The sequence below is a fragment of the Protomyctophum parallelum genome (genome assembly GCF_964188405.1).
Source record: "Protomyctophum parallelum genome assembly, chromosome: 14".
NCBI classification, from domain to species: domain Eukaryota; kingdom Metazoa; phylum Chordata; class Actinopteri; order Myctophiformes; family Myctophidae; genus Protomyctophum; species Protomyctophum parallelum.
Genome location: NC_139709.1, coordinates 4784315 through 4806329, shown reverse-complemented (window position 1 = coordinate 4806329; position 22015 = coordinate 4784315). Strand labels below are relative to the sequence as shown.

Below are 22015 nucleotides of genomic sequence, written 5' to 3'. Positions count from 1 at the left end.
AAATCAAAACGATCCTGTGAAACATAGCACACCAAACACTTAAACCATTCAGGGCGGGATCCCCTTTTGGTGTTATAGCATTACGTTATGCTTTAGCTATTGAAAAATAGCAGATCTACAAGCTCATAGCGCGCCACCGAGTGGCGCGCTATGAGCTTGTAGATCTGCTATTTTTGAAAAAATCGAAGAACGACTGACATATAGAAACATAGCTTTTTCAGAAAACTCTCAGGATGTAGAAGAGATTTATAGAATCTGATCTCAGGTCAGAATGTGTTAAACCATTCAGGGCAGGAACCCCTTTAGGTGTTTTTAAGCATCATGTTATATGTTAGCTATTGGAAAATCATCTCGCGCCATGAGCTTGTAGATCTTACATTTTAGAAAATGTGTGAAAATGTAGTGGAAATCTTTGAATATATGTTCTTTCAGAGCGAACGTTTTTTAACTCAAATATTTGCTTCTGGGGAGGTCCCTTAATTGAACAACATATTTTCAGATGGGGGTCGGCGGCCAATTACAGATATTTTTGGGGGTCCTTGAACTTGACCCTTGACATGTTTGTGAACCACTGACATAGAAACAGAGGTTTTTCAGAAAACCGTCATGATTTAAAAAGACATTTAGGAGAATCTGGTCTCCGTCTTAAATGGTTTAAACACCCATTCATTGTTATCATTCTCTCTTAGCTTCGAGAGAGATGAGATGAGTGGCAGGCAGTGGTGGAATGTAACTAAGTACATGTACTCAAGTACTGCACTTTTGAGGACGTACATTTTGAATAATTTTACTTCTACTCAAAAGGCAAATATTGTACGTACTCCAATACTGCAATTATTTGAAAACGTTATAGTTACTTTGTTGATTTCTATTATTATTTTTACTACTTTTTGAAAACTTGTGAAGCATAATGAATATATACTTTCGGTACTTCAAGTACACTTATTTACCAGTAATGTTGTACTTTTACTCAAGTACATTCCGGACTCTTATACTTGTAACAGTAGTACTTACTTCTACATTGCAATATTAATAGCCTACTTTTAAAGTAGTAAAATATAATCACACCCGTTTGAACTGAGTGGTGCAACTCTCTCTCCACCATAATAAATATATTGCTCATCTTATATTCAATAAATATATATTCCATCCATTCTTGAGTTGTCCTGACTTGACTGAACCACTCCACGTCTTAATAAAATAAAAACGCAGTCCAGCCAAGGGCAGACAAGAACAGCCAGGTACATAATTAATACTTTGCAGACAGTTGTCACATTATGCAATGCTCTAAAAGCTTGAATGTTGTTGCGTAATCTTTGTCTGAAAATTATAGAGCCACAGAGACAAATTATAGTTATTATATCCAATGCTGTTTTGTCCAATCCTAGGACCATATTGGTACCTCTCCCTCTCTCCCCCTCTCTCCCCCTCTCTCCCTCTCTCTCTCTCCCTCTCTCTCCCTCTCCCTCTCTCTCCCTCTCTCTCCCCCTCCCTATCTCCCTCCCTAACTCTCTCTGGCAAAACAGTGCCACTTTTGCCCCTACTGGTACTCTAAACATAGTAGCATAGTAACAGTCACATAGGTTAGGACGGTACATTGCACCACTCACAAATTAAAATGTGAGTAGTGTGAGAGAGGGAGGGAGAGAGAGACAGAGAGACAGAGAGACAGAGAGAGAGAGAGAGAGAGAGAGAGAGAGACAGAGGGACAGACAGAGAGAGGGAGAGAGTGATGTGTCGGTGGGGATCACTAAGCAGTGTAATAGGCTTGCGTCTCGCCTTAGCCTCTTCTTGGCTGCAGATCTCTCCTCCTCTCTGCCAAGAAGACGAGAACTGAGTCACAGACGGAGTCCTATACGAGGTCTCTCTCTCTCTCTCTCTCTCTCTCAAACACAGAGTCCTACAAGGTCTCTCACTCAACCCGGATGCCTTGGAGGGACGTGAGTGAGTGATAGGGCCACCGTTCCCCCCAAGACGTTAGTGCAGGCATAATCTTTGTCCATTGGTTTATAATGGCATTCAAATGATCTGGGTACAGAAATAGAATTTGGCAATCCCAAAGTCTGAGAGGAAAGGAACTGTTAGTGTTTCCTGGGCGGCGGCCATTATTCTGACAGTTCAATCTATTGTAGTTGCGGTGCTCAACTTTTGTTTTTTTTGTTTTATTTTAAACCATTCTGAACGGGAACTCATTTTGGTGTTGGCATCATGTTATGCCTTAGCTATTGAAAAATAGCAGATCTACAAGCTCATAGCGAGCTTGTAGGTCTGCTATTTTTGAAAAAAATCGAAGAACGACTTGACATTTTTTAGAATCTGATCTCAGGTCAGAATGGGTTATAATCAGACCAGTGTGTGTCCAGTGGAAACCTCGTATGAATCTGATCTCGGGTCAGAATGGGTTAAGTCAAGGGCTGCTTACAAAGATATGCAGGCTCCTTTGGCTATATATAGCAGGCAAAATGATGGCGATTTACATAAAACACCAAACTAGTATCTAAATGCCATTCAAGAGTGTGTGTGTGTGTGTGTGTGTGTGTGTGTGTGTTAAGGCTGTACCCTAGCCCTTATTTTAGGACTCGAACTTCGGCAGGAATTTCCGAGTGAACATTCGGACCATTTGTTTCTAATTAATTAAAAAAATAACCGTCTCGATCCGAGCGCACAGCGCGTCTCCCCCGCTCTTTATCAATCTCTCTCTCTCCCAACACACACACACACACACACACACACACACTGTGGGGTTTTTTTTACCACTACGCAAACTACGCAGCTGCGTAGAGCCCCGACGGCTAGAGGCCCGAGAGTTCTCCCTGAAAAATGTTTAATATTGCAGCCCCGCCAGGCGCCAGCCCGTTCCGTCGCAGACTCGCAGTTGATTTTTCGCCTATTGCAGTCGGTTAGGGGGGACCCCCCAGGGGGGTTCCGACGGCCCATGGCGTCGCTTCCTCGGTGTCACTTCTTCATGATCCGCGACGCCCGGTCGCGGCCGTCCATCCCGTCGTGGGCTCCCCTGTTGGTCTTTGTCCCCCTATACTGCTGCTCAAACCCGGCCGTCAGAACGATTCAACGTGGAAATAATGTTGCAAAACAAAACAACAGCCTGCCCTAGACTGTAAGGAAAGGAATAGGACCTTGGCGCAAAACATCATATTTACCCTGCTCTTCAATAACAAAAGTGTGTTCTTACATGATCCTCCATTTTACGATTTAAACTCTAGGTGAGTAAATTAATTTAATATGAAACAAGCCCAAATTGATTAAATTAATGAATTACCAGCTGCATTATTATTATCTGTGGGTCTGCTGCTGACGTTATGCCACTTTTTAGCTGCGCTCCGCTGTTATGCTCAAATTAGTGTCCCTAAAGAATTCTGAGGCAACATGGCTGGAGACGAGGCAGCCAATCAGAACTGCTCGACTAGCCATGTGCACATGGGGAGTTTGGAGAGGGACAGCACAACAAGGAGATAGACATAACTTCTGACAGGAATGCACTAGAAACTTACTTTTTTTTTACATGCTCATATCACATTCTCGCCGAGATATAAAAAAGTTAATAAAAAAGGAAAAAATATATAATATTTATTTTTATAAAAAATAAAAAAATAAAAAAACGAATGGTTCATACCCATTAATTAAGATTCGAGTGCCAACCCTAACGAGCGAACATTCGAACCTTGAATGTTTGGGGACAGCCTTAGTGTGTGTGTGCACAAGTGTATGCGAGAGTGCTTTTGTGTGCGTGTGTGCATGCCTCCTTTTGCATTTGTGAATTTATTAACTCACATCTGCCATCGTTGTTCATCAGTATTATGTCAGCGATGCCCAGGGAAGGCCCTGTCTTGTTTGAGCTGATGTTGCCGATTCCTGAATTGCATTTTTATAGCACTTTTCTATACACAACATGCGCAACATTGATTTTACAATATAAATTGGGGGTCTCAGAGATAGAAATGCCATTAAATGGGGGTCCGTAGACTATAATGCATGTCAAACTGGGGGGTCCTTGAAATTAAACAGGTTGAGAATCACTGCTGGAGCCGTCAAAATCTTCTCTTATGGGGGGTCACCTGGCATCATGGCATGTCTTTTCAAATGGGGGGTCCACAGGGTATAATTAGTGTCAATTTGGGGGGTCCTTGACATGAAAGAGTTTGGGAACCACTGAACTAAACTACTGTTCAGTTCATACGCTTCTCTCTTGAAAAGATAAGGAGAAGAAGGTGATGTAATGAGAGAGCCTTTCCTTTTAGCACATGGACTACTGCTTGTTTGTTTTGAATACAAGAAGACTCACCCCGTTTCTGTTTTCCTCCCAGAATGTTCCCCAGTGAGGGGTGGGAGAGGCTGGACAGCAGACGGCTGGACTTTGAATTTCTCTAACTATAAACTTTCATGACAGCAGAACAGAAAATACAACATATACAAATATAATTTATGAAAAGCTACTACAGTGAAAGTCTGTTCACAGAAGTTGTTGTAGGATATGTGGGGGATTATCTGATGAGGTACCATTTGAGGGGGCAAAACCTTACACTAAATAATACTACATTGTTTATAGGGTCAATATAAGTAATATAATATAGCCTTTCTACAGGAGTATCTTTTTATATTTTTCCAAAAAGAATACAAACAGCCAATAGCATATTACAAAGTTATCCCCCTCACTGGGGAAAAATTCCGGGAGGAAAAACGGGCACGCACCGGGGCGAGTCTTCTTGTTACCTTTGTTTTGCAACTAATGCACACAAGCCTATATCCACAAGACAGTATCCCATGCGTTCTCATTACATTTATAGTTTAAACTAAACGACTAATTAAATAACATGTAATCTTTATACCATCTGCACATGGAAGGAATGCTATCACTCTCCCCATAAGGAGTGCGTTTGTAAAAATGACAATATTATTGTACAAAGCAGTATAATTGTAACTTCCGTGGGCTTTTAACCCATTCTGATCGGGAACCCATTTTGGTGTTAGCGTCATGTCGTGCTTTATACAGCTATTGAAAAATAGCAGATCTACAAGCTCATAGCGCGCCACCGAGTGGCGCGCTACGAGCTTGTAGGTCTGCTATTTTTGAAAAATCGAAGAGCGACTGACATAGAAGACCTTTTTTTAGAATCTGATCTCAGGTCAGAATGGAAAACTGTCAGGATGTAGAAGACCATTTTTAGAATCTGATCTCAGGTCAGAATGGGTTAATGGTGGGGGGGGGGGGGGGTGGTGTGAGAGAGCATAATCGCACATTAAAGGTGCAGGTGTTCACTTTGGAAACGACGCCTCATTAAAATATCACAGGTACTTTTTTCTTTCTTATTTATTTCCGTCTGAAACTATACGTACTGAAACTATACTAATCGGCACTACAGAATTACCACAGTCTCCATAACATCTACACCACTCGCTGTATGAAAAAAGCCCATAACATCATAGCCTGGTTAATAAACCAGACCGAATCAGCCGTTTTTTGGAAGGGAGTAGTTTGAACAGGGTATTTGCGGAGTGGCTGGTGTCTTCCATGATGTTATTAGCCTGGTTAATAAACCAGACTAATATCGCACGGACCGCGGGATATTAGTCTGGGGAGGCTCAGCTTGGATTTAATTTCCAGGGAAACATTTTCTCTTTGACGCAATTGGTCAGAGCTACTGTCAGTCAAAGGTCTCAAGCATTGAAAGTCACTGTACCAAAGCCCGCCCATATTGCATACCGTCCCGCCCCATTTCTCTGGTGTAGGAAATGGGCGTACAATTGAGCCTCTCCAGACCCTAATCCGCCGGCAGGCAATTTATTTTTGCCAACGGCTGATTCGGTCTGGTTTATTAACCAGGCTAGACACCAGCCACCCCGCAAATACCCTGTTCAAACCACTCCCTTCCAAAAAACGCTACCAGAGCATCAAATCTCGTACCACCCGTCTCAGTAACAGTTTCTACCCCCAGGCAGTCAGGCTGCTGAACAGCTGACCTTGAACTGTACTGCACTTCACTTCACACACTGTTTTTTTGTCTTTTCTTGCACTATAGATGTTTGTTTATGTCCTGTGTATGTAAGACTGAGAGTGCTCTGAGCAAAATAATTTTCATTGTATGTATACTCTGTATCTAATTACACACATGACAAATAAACCTGAACCTGAATGTGAAACCAGGAGCGTTCTCGTTCGTCCTTTTTGCACATCACCGGGAATGTGACGACGTTGAAACGAACAGGTTTTTTCTCACATAACGAGGTGTTTAAGCCATTTTGGGCGTGAAGTGAACCCCTTTTGGTGTTAGCATCATGTCGTGCTTTAGCTATTGAAAAATAGCAGATCTACAAGCTCATAGCGCGCCACCGAGTGGCGCGCTATGAGCTTGTAGGTCTGCTATTTTTTTTTAAATCGAAGAACGACTGTCAGGATGTAGAAGACATTTTTTAGAATCTGATCTCAGGTCAAAATGGGTTAAAATAATCGCACTAATTCCACTGTTCTTGTTTTTCTCTCCTCTCTCTTCACCCTCTCTCTCCACCCTGCCGATTCCTTTCACACCTCGCCTCACCACCTGTTCTACACCCCTCCCTCCCTCCCCCCCCCCCCCTCCCCTCCCCTCCCTCCCTCCCCTCCCTCCCTCCCTCTCCGTCTCTAGAGGACTTCAAGGCCTTCCTGAGGCACCTGCCCACGGACCGCTTCCTGAACGTGTCCGCCATCGCCAAGTCGTGGTCGGGCGACGCGTCCCTGCAGCGGCGCTACGCCCAGCTGGAGGCCAGCACGGCGCTGGTCCTGGGGAAGGCCCAGAAGATCATCCGGAAGCTCTTCACCCTGAGCAAACGCTGCCCCAAGCTGCCCCGAGTCAGCCTGCCCCGAGACAGGTATGTGTACCAAACTGCCCTGAGACTGTGACCAGATTTGACTGAGAGTCTGCCATCGCGCACATTCCAGCTTTTCACTAGAGGAGAAAAACATTTATTTTTTATTTATTTTTTCAAAATGAGTTAATAGCACAGGGTTAGGGTTAGTTACTCTTCACATACTAGAGCATGTCGGAAATAAGTGTCAAAGCTGAAATTGACATGTAAATATGAAATAAATGCTTAAACATGTAGCTAGGTGTAATGTTAGAGACCACAGAAGTGAACCTTTCAAGCCTGTTTTCTCAACTCGCTGTTTTCTGCAAGACATTTACTCTATAAGCCATATCTCCAAAACTGGTGGGTCAAACTGAACAACCACTATGTCAATTTGAAGCTATGATTCCCTGCTTTGATATGAAATGAAAAAACAAAAATTCAAAAAAATCCAATGGCAGTCTCCCAGTCAAATTTGGTCACGTATGTGTATACAAACGCTGCCCCAAGCTGCCCCGCGTCAGCCTGCCCCTCCTCTCCTCTCTCTCTCTCTCTCTCTCATTAGCAGGCAACAGTGTAGCACTAATACTATCTCTCTCTCCCTCTGTTTCTGGCACAACAGTGCCCCTACTGGTAGTCATAGTCATTGGCTCATTAACCCATTTTTCAGATCAGATTAAAAAAAAATGTCTTCTACATCCCGACAGTTTTCTGAAAAAGCTATGTTTCTATGTCAGTCGTTCTTCGATTTTTTCAAAAATAGCAGACCTACAAGCTCGTAGCGCGCCACTCGGTGGCGCGCTATGAGCTTGTAGATCTGCTATTTTTGCAATAGCTAAAGCATAACATAATGCTAACACCAAAAGGGGTTCAAACCCAAAATGGGTTAACGTCACATACATAGGTGAACACGGACATTGCTGTTCCTTGGAGTGGTTGCACCACTCCAAAAACTATACAGAGATCTTTGTTCAATGATGAAATGAACAAACTATAGCCTGTATAGATTATAGAACTTGCCGTATAGCATGCACTTTCTCTATAGCCTCGACGACCTTGCAGACTCATACAAAAGTGAAAACGTATAATTTAGATTAATTCAGGTTCATTTGTTGTTCATTTGTTTACCTATAGTTTGTATAGTTTCAATGTGCATGTTGTTTATTTTTTATATTATAATAATGTTCTTGGTTTAACATATGATCCTTAGATTACTGAGGCACTGAATCTATGCATTTGATGCATTACCTTGATTTTACCCTGCTTACTGAAAGTGTTCTGGGTTGAGAGCGTGTTGTGAGCTTGTAGATCGGCTATTTTCAGTGAAGAGGTTTGGTGTAGAGGGAAAAAAAAGTCAAGTTTACTCGCTTAAGTTATATATTCATATTAACAGTAATATAACGCATCGATAGAAAAGATACAGTGTGAAACAAGAAAAAAATATGAACTTACAAGTGCAGTCAAACAAGCTACTGAAAACCACATGAAAACCTCAGTCGGTTTGTATGTTGCTTCAAAACAGAAAGTTATTTTGTCTTTTAACCCATTCTAGGTGGGAAACCCCTTTTGGTGTTAGCATTAGGTTATGCTTTAGCTATTGAAAAATAGCAGATCTACAAGCTCATAGCGCGCCACAGAGTGGCGCGCTACGAGCTTGTAGGTCTGCTATTTTTTTTAAGAATCGTGAAAAGTGACATGAAAGTGTTTGAGAGAACGACTGACATAGAAAAACATCGCTTTTTCAAGAAAACAGTCAGGATTTAGAACGACATTTGCAGAATCGTTACCAGGTCAAAATGGGTTAAAGAAGTGAGAGGTGTCCTTGGAGAGTTGCAGACCAGCAGTGTTCTGTTCCAGATTATGTACAGTACTACACGTACAGAACCAAGCGCTGACTCTCTGTGTTTGGGTCAGACTCCAGGGACAGAAAGCAGAACCGTCCCAGACAGGATGGTTTGTGATGTACAGTACTGTATAGCAAAATATGAAAAATTTATTTGGCCCCCATAACCATTCAATAATGTATTAACCTCGCCTCACCAGGCTTTCCACCACCTCGGAGGAAAGCCTTGTCTCTGTTTCAAAACTCTGTATGATCCTGTCGGGAGCGGATGATATGGTTACGTCATGTTGTAGTATTGTTTTGTAGTCATCAGGATGATATCGTTACGTCATGTTGTAGTATTGTTTTATAGTCATCAGGATGATATCGTTACGTCATGTTGTAGTATTGTTTTGTAGTCATCAGGATGATGTGGTTACGTCATGTTGTAGTATTGTTTTATAGTCATCAGGATGATATCGTTACGTCATGTTGTAGTATTGTTTTGTAGTCATCAGGATGATGTGGTTACGTCATGTTGTAGTATTGTTTTATAGTCATCAGGATGATATCGTTACGTCATGTTGTAGTATTGTTTTGTAGTCATCAGGATGATATCGTTACGTCATGTTGTAGTATTGTTTTGTAGTCATCAGGATGATATCGTTACGTCATGTTGTAGTATTGTTTTGTAGTCATCAGGATGATATCGTTACGTCATGTTGTAGTCATTGTTTTATAGTCATCAGGATGATATCGTTACGTCATGTTGTAGTATTGTTTTGTAGTCATCAGGATGATATCATTACGTCATGTTGTAGTATTGTTTTGTAGTCATCAGGATGATATGGTTACGTCATGTTGTAGTATTGTTTTGTAGTCATCAGGATGATATCGTTACGTCATGTTGTAGTCATTGTTTTGTAGTCATCAGGATGATATCGTTACGTCATGTTGTAGTATTGTTTTGTAGTCATCAGGATGAAATCGTTACGTCATGTTCTAGTATTGTTTTGTAGTCATCAGGATGATATCGTTACGTCATGTTGTAGTATTGTTTTGTAGTCATCAGGATGATATCGTTACGTCATGTTGTAGTATTGTTTAGTAGTCATCAGGATGATATCGTTACGTCATGTTGTAGTATTGTTTAGTAGTCATCAGGATGATATCGTTACGTCATGTTGTAGTATTGTTTTGTAGTCATCAGGATGATATCGTTACGTCATGTTGTAGTATTGTTTTGTAGTCATCAGGATGATATCGTTACGTCATGTTGTAGTACTGTTTTGTAGTCATCAGGATGATATCGTTACATCATGTTGTAGTATTGTTTTGTAGTCATCAGGATGATATCGTTACGTCATGTTGTAGTATTGTTTTGTAGTCATCAGGATGATATCGTTACGTCATGTTGTAGTATTGTTTTGTAGTCATCAGGATGATATCGTTACGTCATGTTGTAGTATTGTTTTGTAGTCATCAGGATGATATCGTTACGTCATGTTGTAGTACTGTTTTGTAGTCATCAGGATGATATCTTTACGTCATGTTGTAGTATTGTTTTGTAGTCATCAGGATGATATCGTTACGTCATGTTGTAGTATTGTTTTGTAGTCATCAGGATGATATTGTTACGTCATGTTGTAGTATTGTTTTGTAGTCATCAGGATGATATTGTTAAGTCATGTTGTAGTATTGTTTTGTAGTTATCAGGATGATATCGTTACGTCATGTTGTAGTATTGTTTTGTAGTCATCAGGATGATGTGGTTACGTCATGTTGTAGTATTGTTTTGTAGTCATCAGGATGATATCGTTACGTCATGTTGTAGTATTGTTTTGTAGTCATCAGGATGATATCGTTACGTCATGTTGTAGTATTGTTTTGTAGTCATCAGGATGATATCGTTACGTCATGTTGTAGTCATTGTTTTGTAGTCATCAGGATGATATCGTTACGTCATGTTGTAGTATTGTTTTGTAGTCATCAGGATGATATCGTTACGTCATGTTGTAGTCATTGTTTTGTAGTCATCAGGATGATATCGTTACGTCATGTTGTAGTATTGTTTTGTAGTCATCAGGATGATATCGTTACGTCATGTTGTAGTCATTGTTTTGTAGTCATCAGGATGATATGGTTACGTCATGTTGTAGTATTGTTTTGTAGTCATCAGGATGATATCGTTACGTCATGTTGTAGTATTGTTTTGTAGTCATCAGGATGATATCGTTACGTCATGTTGTAGTATTGTTTTGTAGTCATCAGGATGATATCGTTACGTCATGTTGTAGTATTGTTTTGTAGTCATCAGGATGATATTGTTACGTCATGTTGTAGTATTGTTTTGTAGTCATCAGGATGATATTGTTACGTCATGTTGTAGTATTGTTTTGTAGTCATCAGGATGATATCGTTACATCATGTTGTAGTATTGTTTTGTAGTCATCAGGATGATATTGTTACGTCATGTTGTAGTATTGTTTTGTAGTCGACAGGCAGGAACAACACGCGGCAACTTCCTTTTCCCTCAAACCGATGGGAAGTTGCCGCCTGTTGTTCCTGCCTGTCGACTACAAAACAATACTACAACATGACGTAACGATATCATCCGCTCCCGACAGGATCATATACCCTAAATGAAATGGTGCCCAGGCCAATGATTTATAAACCAACAGTGGTTGCTCAGACATTGACAGACGGGTGTGCCCGGTAAAGATTTACGAACCGGAGTGATCCAGAAAGATCATTTTAAGGTCGACCTGTAAAGACGCCATTAGTGGGTCTCTAAAGCATTTGAATGCATGAACGAGTTTTTTCAAAGTCCTTCATATCAAGATATTCAATTGATATTATTGAGTTGATACATATAGGCTGACTTTGAAATTATTCAACCCATTTCGACCCGAGATCAGATTCTAAAAATGTCTTCTACATCCTGACAGTTTTCTGAAAAAGCTATGTTTCTATGTCAGTCGTTCTTCGATGTTTCAAAAATAGCAGACCTACAAGCTCTTAGCGCGCCACTCGGTGGCGCGCTATGAGCTTGTAGATCTGCTATTTTTCCAATAGCTAAAGAATAGCATAATGCTAACACCAAAAGGGTTTAAGGTCGACCTGTAAAGACGCCATTAGTGGGTCTCTAAAGCATTTGAATGCATGAACGAGTTTTTCCAAAGTCCTTCATATCAATTTATTCAATTGATATTATTGAGTTGATACATAGGCTGACTTTGAAATTATTTAAATGCAGCTCTTGAAATTCAGATCTGAGTCTATGTTTTCACATTACAATGAGCTGAGCATTTGCTTTTAAATCAACAAATATGTTTAACTGCATTGTTATGGTAACATATGTGACCAAATTTGACTCGGAGACTGCCATTGGATTTTTTAGAATTTTTGTTTTTTTATTTCATATCAAAGCAGGGAATCATAGCTTCAAATTGACATATTAGTTGTTCAGTTTGACCCTCCAGTTTTGGAGATATGGCTTATAGAGCAATGTCTTGCAGAAAACAGTGAGTTGAGAAAACAGGCTTGAAAGGTTCACTTCTGTGGTCTCTAACATTACACCTATAGCTACATGTTTAAGCATCCATTTCATATTTACATGTCTTCGGTGGTCTCTAACATTACACCTATAGCTACATGTTTAAGCATTTATTTAATATTTATTTACATGTCGATTTCAGCTCTGACACTTTTTTCAGACATGCTCTAGTATGTGAAGAGTCTGCCTGTGCTATTAACTCATTTTGAAAAAAATAAATAAAATAAAGGTTTTTCTCCTCTGGTGAAAATAAAGGTTTTTCTCCTCAGCCAAATCTGGTCACATGTGGATGTTAGTGGGAGCATGATGTTGAACAGAAGTGTTCCCCAACACGCAGCCTTGAGGGAGTCTGCATGTTATTTTTCGCCGCTCAAATGTATAAGTTACATTATAGACCGGTGTTAACAGCAAATTTAGACTCCCATTGAGTTTTAGTCATATTTTAGTCAGCTGTAACGTTTTAGTTTTTGTCTAGTTTTAGTCGACTAAACATCATAAGATTTTAGTAGTACAGTTGGTTTTGTCGACAAAAATGTATCAGTGTCAAAACAAAAGGGCCACAATGTAATCGTTGGATTGGTTCAATACAGCATTTTCTGTTCCGTTTGTTTTACTCCAATTATTTCCTGGGAAGAAAGCCGGGAAGATTGTCCTCAGTCGCTAATGAGCAAAGTGTTTAGACCATTCTGACCTGAGATCAGATTCACACGAGGTTTCCGCCGGACACACACTGGGTCTGATGAACCCATTCTGACCTGAGATCAGATTCTAAAAATGTCAGTCGTTCTTCGATTAAAAAAAAAATAGCAGACCTACAAGCTCGTATCGCGCCACTCGGTGGCGCGATATGAGCTTGTAGATCTGCTATTTTTCAATAGCTAAAGCATAACATGATGCTAACACCAAAATGGGTGCCCGGTCAGAATGGGTTAGACAATGACTTGTGTGCGAGACGAGTCTACATTTTAGCGCTCTCTCTCTCCCATGCCACACTCCTCTGAACTATTTGAATAATGTCAAATAGTTAAAATGTGTCACTAATATGCCACAAATACAATGCAGTGACTGCAGTCCACTTGCCAGAATGTGAACCCAGACATTTTCAGTATACCTAAAGTTTTATGTTAGAAATGTTGAGTAATATGGGTCCCCAGCATTTAGAAACTGCCGGATGCTAACTTGCATAAATACGCTGGGCAATTTTCACAATTAGCATAATTATTAAAATAGTCCCATCATAGAGATAAGTGGACCTACATTTTACAGAAAGATGAGTACATTTTATGCCTCTCTACTATTCCATTTGACATGCGCTTGCAACCAAAAGCCCTCGGAAATTTGACCTCTATATCCCATTCTGAATGGGAACCCATTTTGGTGTTAGCATCATGCTATGCTTTAGCTATTGAAAAATAGCAGATCTACAAGCTCATAGCGCGCCACCGAGTGGCGCGCTACGAGCTTGTAGGTCTGCTATTTTTTTTAAATTCGAAGAACGACTGACATTTTTTTAGAATCTGATCTCAGGTCAGAATGGGTTATAATCAGACCAGTGTGTGTCCAGTGGAAACCTCGTATGAATCTGATCTCAGGTCAGAATGGGATATAGACACTTCTCCCCTCATGTATTAGATGGTGGTGGTTGATGGTGGACAGGTGTTTTTAACCCTGTGCCACCCAAAGACCGTTAAATCAGGTACACCGTTCTCGTATAAACCCTTAACTTTGCACTGAGCGGTCTGCAGTGGTCTCTTGAACGCCATTAATCGTTCCGTTTAGAAACTTTACACCGCCTTTAAAGTCATCGTCCTGTAGCCTAACGGGACAGCTTGTTGGCTTTGGTTTCCGCCCGCGGTAGAAGGACTGCCTCCTCCACTCTCTCTCTCTCTGGCCTCTTTTCCACCGACCGGGAACTGGTTCAGTTCAGAACTGATATAGGATTAACCCATTTAGCCTGACGTCGAAATAAATTAAAAAAAGTCTTCTGAAAAAATATATGTTCAAAGATTTGTGCCGCATTTTCGATTTTTCAAAAATAGCAGACCTACAAGCTCGTAGTGCGCCACTCGCTATGAGCTTGTAGATCTGCTATTTTTCAATAGTTAAAACACCAAGAAGGGTTCCCGTACTCCCGTAAGTAATTTATTATATGATTTATTTTTCATATTTATCACACATTTTGTAATTTTCACCTACGGTATAGGCCGATATGTGATAGGTAAAATTGTTATTAATAGTTATCGCCATGAAACTTCACCCTAGTTGATTACTTACACGAAGACAATGATTCGTTGCATTACACATTTTCTGAAATTGTACATTTAAACAACAAAGGGGTCTCTGCTTGTCTGCGTCTGAATATACAGAGAATAATATCTCCACACGCTCCACCAGCCACCATTACATGTATGGCAATACGGACGGGAGGAAACAAATTTATTAAATCAATTAATTAACAGCTGCATTATCATCATCTGCGGGGGTCCGCTATACTGCAACTGCCTCTGTGTCAGTTTCAGTGGAGTAGTTTAGGTATATAGGAACCAAGATTCTCTAAAGCGGAACTATTGTGTTTTCCGAGTCGTTCGTTTCAGCCCGGACATATTTGCGGTGAGCACATATACATCAGCCTCAGACTTGGCAACACTCAGCAGAAAGATCTAGTGTCAACTACCAGTGTCAACTACCAGTGTGGCAAGTTTCCCAGGTGAATATTGACCGCCGCTTCTTCAAAGCAGCTGGTAAAAAAAAAGGTGGGCCGTGATTGAATGATGTGGAGTCAGAGGGAGAGATTGAGAGAAAGAAAGAAAGATGACAAAGAGTCTCAGAGGAAGACAATTATAGAGATAGCCGAGACGGTGCAAGGAGAGAGAGAGAGGGGGGGGGGGGGGAGAGAGAGAGAGACAGAGAGCGACAGAGAGAGAGATGAAGTGCGTGGTGGATTGGTGCTGCGTTGCAGTGCAGTGGCATGTTATAATCAAATGCTCTCGCAGATCGACAGCTCAGCATTCGTTTACCGAGGGCTTTAATTTCCCTGACAAGCCTTTCCCCTTTATCCGTCAATCCATCTCTCTCTCTCCCCCCCCTCTCCCTCTCCCTCTCTCTCTCCTCTACTGTTCGTTCCCTCCTACGTGTCACTCAAAGTAAAACTCTTAACCCATTCTGACCTGAGATCAGATTCTAAAAATGTCTTCTACATCCTGACAGTTTTCTGAAAAAAAGCTATGTCAGTCGTTCTTCGATTTTTCCAAAAAAATAGCAGACCTACAAGCTCGTAGCGCGCCACCGAGTGGCGCGCTACGAGCTTGTAGATCTGCTATTTTTCCAATAGCTAAAGCATAGCATAATGCCAACACCAAAATGCATCCCCGCCCAAAATGGATTAACCCGACTCCGACAAGCGGCAACAAGCTATATCAGGAGGCCGTTCAGCGACCACAAAAACTAAATCTTTATTTATTTATGTTTTAACCAGGCGGCACAAATCCATTTGTTTTATAATAACTATATATATATATATATATATATATATTTTTTTAAACCAGGCCTGATTTATGCAGGCCTGAGGGAGAGAGAAGAGGAAGTGTTTGGGCATAATGTTGTGTGTGATTTCCCCGCAGTTAAAAGTCGGTCAGGGAATGAATGGGGGAAATCACCGCATGCAGAGGCCATATTTCCAGCGTATAGCGGTACGTTCCCAGTCTCGTAACACTGCAGTAAAGTGGAGGGTAATTCACACACGCGTGTGTTTTCACCCGAGACGCCAGCACATACCCGCCCACCCACCTTCACCAAAATGTCAGAGTCGCCGCGGTTCATCTACGAATGAATCACGTTCAGACTGCAAATGAGATCTTGATACGAACGAAAGGAAACTAGAGAAACGCACAACGCTCAGCGGAGCACACATCATCTTCGCCCGGAGGCACGCTCTATTAACCCATTCTGAACGGGAACCCATTTTGGTGTTTTAAAGCATCATGTTATGCTTTAGCTATTGAAAAATAGCAGATCTACAAGCTCGTAGCGCGCCACCGAGTGGCGCGCTACGAGCTTGTAGGTCTGCTATTTTTTTTAAAGTCGTGAAAGTGTGGCGCAAATCTTTGAATATATATATTTCAGAGCGAACATTTTTAAATAAAATATTGGCTTCTGGGTGGGGGGGGGGGGGGGTCTCTGGAACTACATATTTTGAGATGGGGGGTCCGTGGTCCAATAGAGATAATTCTGGGGGTCCTTGACATGAAAAAGGTTGAGCACCGCTGACATAGAAACATGGGTTTTTCAGAAAACTATTAGGTTTAGAAGCCTTTTTTTTTTTGTCGACATCAGTCCAAAATGTGTTAACGATGGAGATGTATGTGGAGTGGATTCTTTTTTTTTTGTACCTGCGGCCTTGAATGTAGCATGGTGGTTACTGTATGTGATTAGCTGTATTCTCTCTCTCTCTCTCTTTGTTAAATCCTCATGTCACTATTATTCACTAGTTAATCAAAGGCAGAACATGATGTCTCAGCCTCTCAGGATTAGTCATAGTCAATGATGTCATATATAGTCTCAGGAGAGAGACTTCAGACATGGTTGTTCATGTGATGACAATCCACATATTATATATGAGAGAGAGAGAGAGAGAGAGAGAGAGAGAGACACAGACAGACAGACAGACAGACAGACAGACAGACAGACAGACAGACAGACAGACAGACAGACAGACAGACAGACAGACAGACAGACAGACAGACAGACAGACAGACAGACAGAGAGAGAGAGAGAGAGAGACAGAGAGACAGAGAGACAGAGAGACAGAGAGACAGAGAGACAGAGACACAGAGAGACACAGAGACAGAGACAGAGACAGAGAGACAGAGACAGAGACAGAGAGACAGAGAGACAGAGAGACAGAGACAGAGAGACAGAGAGACAGAGAGACAGAGAGACAGAGACAGAGAGACAGAGAGACAGAGAGACAGAGAGACAGAGAGACAGAGAGACAGAGAGACAGAGAGACAGAGAGACAGAGAGACAGAGAGACAGAGAGACAGAGACAGAGACAGAGACAGAGACAGAGACAGAGAGACAGAGAGACAGAGAGACAGAGAGACAGAGAGACAGAGAGACAGAGACAGAGACAGAGACAGAGAGACAGAGAGACAGAGAGACAGAGAATACAACAGCTAATCACATACGTAGAGCCATGTATATCATTAAGTTGCTGTTATGTTTCTGTCTGTTAATTTATTTGCATTGTTACTGTATTGCTTGTTGTTCATTATTGTTGGGATGTTTGTTGTTGTCTCTGTGTGCACAATGTTGACATTTGTTTTGTTGTATGTATGCTTTGGCAATGTACAGTAGAACATATTTATCATGCGAATAAAGCCTTGAAATTGAATTGAGAGAGAGAGAGAGCTAGAGAGAGAGCAATCAGCCCATACACATAGTGTAGTTACAGTATGTCTCAATCCTGATCTAATCACAGATAATATGCCATTTTAACCCATTTTGGCCTGAATTTAAAATGTCTTCTACATGTAAATCCTGACAGTTTCTGAAATACCTATGTTTCTATATCAGTGGTGCTCAATATTTCATGCCAAGGAACCCACATTTTTTTATGTAAGAGGCCGCTGAACCCCATCTAAAAATATGTTGTTCCGGGCAAGGACCCCCCAGAAGCAAAGATTTTAGTTAAAAACGTTTGTTCTGAAAAAATATATATTCCAAAATTTGCGTCACATTTTCAGGATAAAAAGAAAAATAGCAGACCTACAAGCTCGTAGCGCGCCACTCGGTGGCGCGCTATGAGCTTGTAGATCTGCTATTTTTCAATAGCTAAATTATAACATAATGTTTAAAACACCAAAAGGGGTTCCCTTCCAGCCCCAAAATGGGTTAAAATCAAGCACTCTCATTTTGTTAGCTGTTGTCATGTCATGTGATTGTGATGACTGCTGTGATTTCATGACAGCGCTCCATTAGCCTTGATTGGTTTTTTGGCCGTTGAATGAATGAATGTCGGCACGTCGACAACATTCTCTCACAAGGTTGGTTCTGCTGCCACCGCCAGAACAAACACGATGCCCATCCATCCTACAGCCCAATCCATCATCAGAACCGGGCAGGTCGGTCGGCGCTTGTGCCAGGCAGGCAGATTTGCATGTCTGCAAAACGGGCCAGCATCGGTACCGTCGGCCCAGTTAGCAGTATATACACAGTAGATATAACCCATTTTGGACTGAAGTCGATTAAAAACCTTTTTCTGAAAAACCCCATGTTTCTATATGTCAGTGGTGCTCAACCTTTTCTCATATCAAGAACTCCCAGAATTATCTCCATTGGGCCACACGGACCCCCCCATCTCAAAATATGTAGTTCCAGGGACCCCCCCCCCCCCAGAAGCCAATATTTTAGTTAAAAATGTTCGCTCTGAAATATATTCAAATATGTGTGCCACATTTTCACGGGTTTTTTCAAAAATAGCAGATCTACAAGCTCGTAGCGCGCCACTCGGTGGCGCGCTATGAGCTTGTAGATCTGCTATTTTTCAATAGCTAAAGCATAACATAATGCTATAACACCAAAAGGGGTTCCCGCCCGGAATGGGATAAGCCAGAGGGACAGCGGCGCCCAGATTGATGTACCCCACAGTTTTTTGACCGATTACATATTTCAGAATTGATGCCCTTGGCCTGCTGTCAGCGTGCACAGGACAAATTACAGTCTGATCAGCCCTAGTGGTACTATATGAGATTATATATCGCTGCAGAAAGACAGCAGCGCCCGTTTCAAACGCCAACAGTGCATTTGAAAAGGACATAATCAAGTTTAATCAGAGCATTGAATGCGCTCAATATAGCCGTCTATACTGACATATACCAAAAGACCTCAGGCTGCATTCTGAGCGGTTGGTTAAAACTGATATGAGGTTAGGGGACTTACGTGGCCGGTTAAGACTGATGTGAGGTTAGGGGACTTACGTGGCCGGTTAAGACTGATATGAGGTTAGGGGACTTACGTGGCCGGTTAAGACTGATATGAGGTTAGGGGACTTACGTGGCCGGTTAAGACTGATATGAGGTTAGGGGACTTATGTGGCCGGTTAAGACTGATATGAGGTTAGGGGACTTACGTGGCCGGTTAAGACTGATATGAGGTTAGGGGACTTACGTGGCCGGTTAAGACTGATATGAGGTTAGGGGACTTACGTGGCCAGTTAACCCATTTTGAGCAGGAACCCCTTTTGGTGTTAGCATCATGTTATGCTTTAGCTATTCAAAAATAGCAGATCTACAAGCTCATAGCGAGTGGCGCGCTAAGAGCTTGTAGGTCTGCTATTTTTGAAAAATCAAAGAACGACTGACATAGAAACATAGCTTTTTCAGAAAACTGTCACGATGTAGAAGACATTTTTAGAACTGATCTCAGGTCAGAATGGGTTAAGACTGATATGAGGTTAGGGGACTTACGTGGCCGGTTAAGACTGATGTGAGGTTAGGGGACTTACGTGGCCGGTTAAGGATGGTCAACTAAATGTGACTAAAACTAAATTAAAACTATATTCAAGAGACTAATGAGTAAAACTAAAATCTGCTGCCAAAAACAACACTGCTCCCTGAAACATTACTCTGCAACCAGGGCTCAAGACTAACTTTTTCATAGTCTTAACCTTCACATAGGGCGCCATTTATTTATGTAGTGGTTTCCACCATTAAAGGTTTGAATCATAAAACCCCCCTACAAAGGTCACTGTGTAAAAAAACAGCAACCTACCTGGTTATACTTCAAAACACTGTAGATGGTTTGAACCCAACACAAAGTCACTCAGTCAATAAAGGCAATATTTATATTCCACACACAGAAAGTTCCACACACAGAAAGTCAGGTTTTGTGTTGAATATTAAATGCAGTCCAAACCTTTGGGATTTAATAAAGTGACAATTTGTACAATCCCATTGCCGTTATCCAAATTAATTCCTTATAATATTTTTTACATTTTGGAAAAAAATCTTTTGCCATGTGAAATGCCACTGAATTCTTAATCCTTTTCCTTGTCTGTGCTTTTCTTGCCCTGTCTGCAACCCTCAGATTATTAACCCATTCTGAACGGGAACCAATTTTGGTGTTAGCATCATGTCGTGCTTTAGCTATTGATAAATAGCAGATCTACAAGCTACGAGCTTGTAGGTCTGCTATTTTTGAAAAATCGAAAGAACGACTGACATTTTTTAGAATCTGATCTCAGGTCAGAATGGGTTAATAATCAGACCAGTGTGTGTCCAGTGGAAACCTCGTATGAATCTGATCTCAGGTCAGAATGGATTAAGTATTTCAAAGAGCAAGGTGTGAAGGCCAGCGCTGTATAGGCCAGAGCGAGGCTCCTAGAGGATGTCTGGTATGGATTTGAGGATGAAGGATAGAATGCCTGATGATGTTTGGGTTTCTGCGAGGCTAAATTGAGTACGTTTGTTGACTACGTTCTGAGGTTCTTCTGTGTTTTGGTTTCTGCGAGGCTAAATTGAGTACGTTTGTTGACTACGTTCTGAGGTTCTTCTGTGTTTTGGTTTCTGCTAGGCTAAATTGAGTATGTTTGTTGACTACGTTCTGAGGCTCTTCTGTGTTTTGGTTTCTGCTAGGCTAAATTGAGTACGTTTGTTGACTACGTTCTGAGGTTCTTCTGTGTTTTCCACTTCATCACACACACACACACACACACACACACACACAGTACAACAGGAAGAGAGAGGGAGGGAGGGAGTTATGGCATAATATGTATATATAGTCTTGCGTGGCTCCAGACAACTATATTCCACAATCTCCAAATCCTATAGCATAAAGTCTAGATTAACTATACCTCCCGAAGTCTGAGTAATCTCTTATTCTCTTTGTCATTTCTGAATACCTTTACAGATATTATTTTTCCATTTCTGCTATAGCAGCAAGCTATTATATGTTTAGATGATTTCTATCTATATTAGGGTAAATTTACGCGGCTGTAAAGACGAAACGGAAGTGGGGAGGAGCCTGTGGTTGTGCCGCTCTTCGCACGCATTGGTTGACGTTTCGCGGTTGGACAAAAATCCTCTCTCTCTCTCCATCCACTATATTGAAATAAGTTGTTTTTCAGTTGCTTCATATTGATATTCTGCATGTGCACTCAATTCTTATTTTAAACTTGGTGTCAGTAAAAAGGAACATCACAGGTGCAGCATGGTGACTTAGTTTTTTCCAAAGAAGATGTTTTAGCATATTCCACAAACAAAGCAGAACAAGGCAGAAAGAGCCTGCTGGTCAGTCAGTCAGGGAATTGCGAGAGGCAACAGTCCGACCATGTGAGACTCACAGACTACATAATAATGTGCCACAACAAACAACAGTAAGATGAATGTAGTTTGTGCTGTATATATATTCATCATTCATGGATTAATATTATAGGACTCTGCAATCTGGCCGAAACAAAGTCGGGGCAGATGCCTGGCTTGAAAAACTAATGTTCCCCCGTTCGCACTATACTTCAAAAAACCTGCATACCCATAACCCATGTATCACTGTCTTTGGTATATAATAGGAGAGCTAAAGTTGTTGGAATTAAATGGGAAAGATGCCCTCATGAGGGTAAATTAAAAACATTGTAATCAATATGATCTCGGTGTATTATAGGCCTGTATGGATCCAGAGGGGCCCAGAGAGATTTTTGTAGATAAATATGTATGCATGCAGCCCAAAATGCGTCACTACAGAGTAGAGTACAAGAGTGAGGGAAAGTTCAAATAAAAGTTACTTTTGAAAACTATATTCCCAGT

The 22015-nt window shown here is 41.3% G+C and overlaps 1 protein-coding gene across 1 annotated transcript in view; it reads left to right on the top strand.

Moving 5' to 3' along the window:
- brinp2 (bone morphogenetic protein/retinoic acid inducible neural-specific 2) overlaps positions 1–22015 on the top strand; it is a gene marked incomplete at both ends in the record, with an annotated part of 193619 nt that overhangs the window by 159674 nt on the left and 11930 nt on the right. Inside the window, one exon of the mRNA XM_083781950.1 lies at positions 6639–6861. Within this exon, the coding sequence (XP_083638076.1) occupies positions 6639–6861 (223 nt within the window). The remainder of the gene's footprint in view (positions 1–6638; positions 6862–22015) is intronic.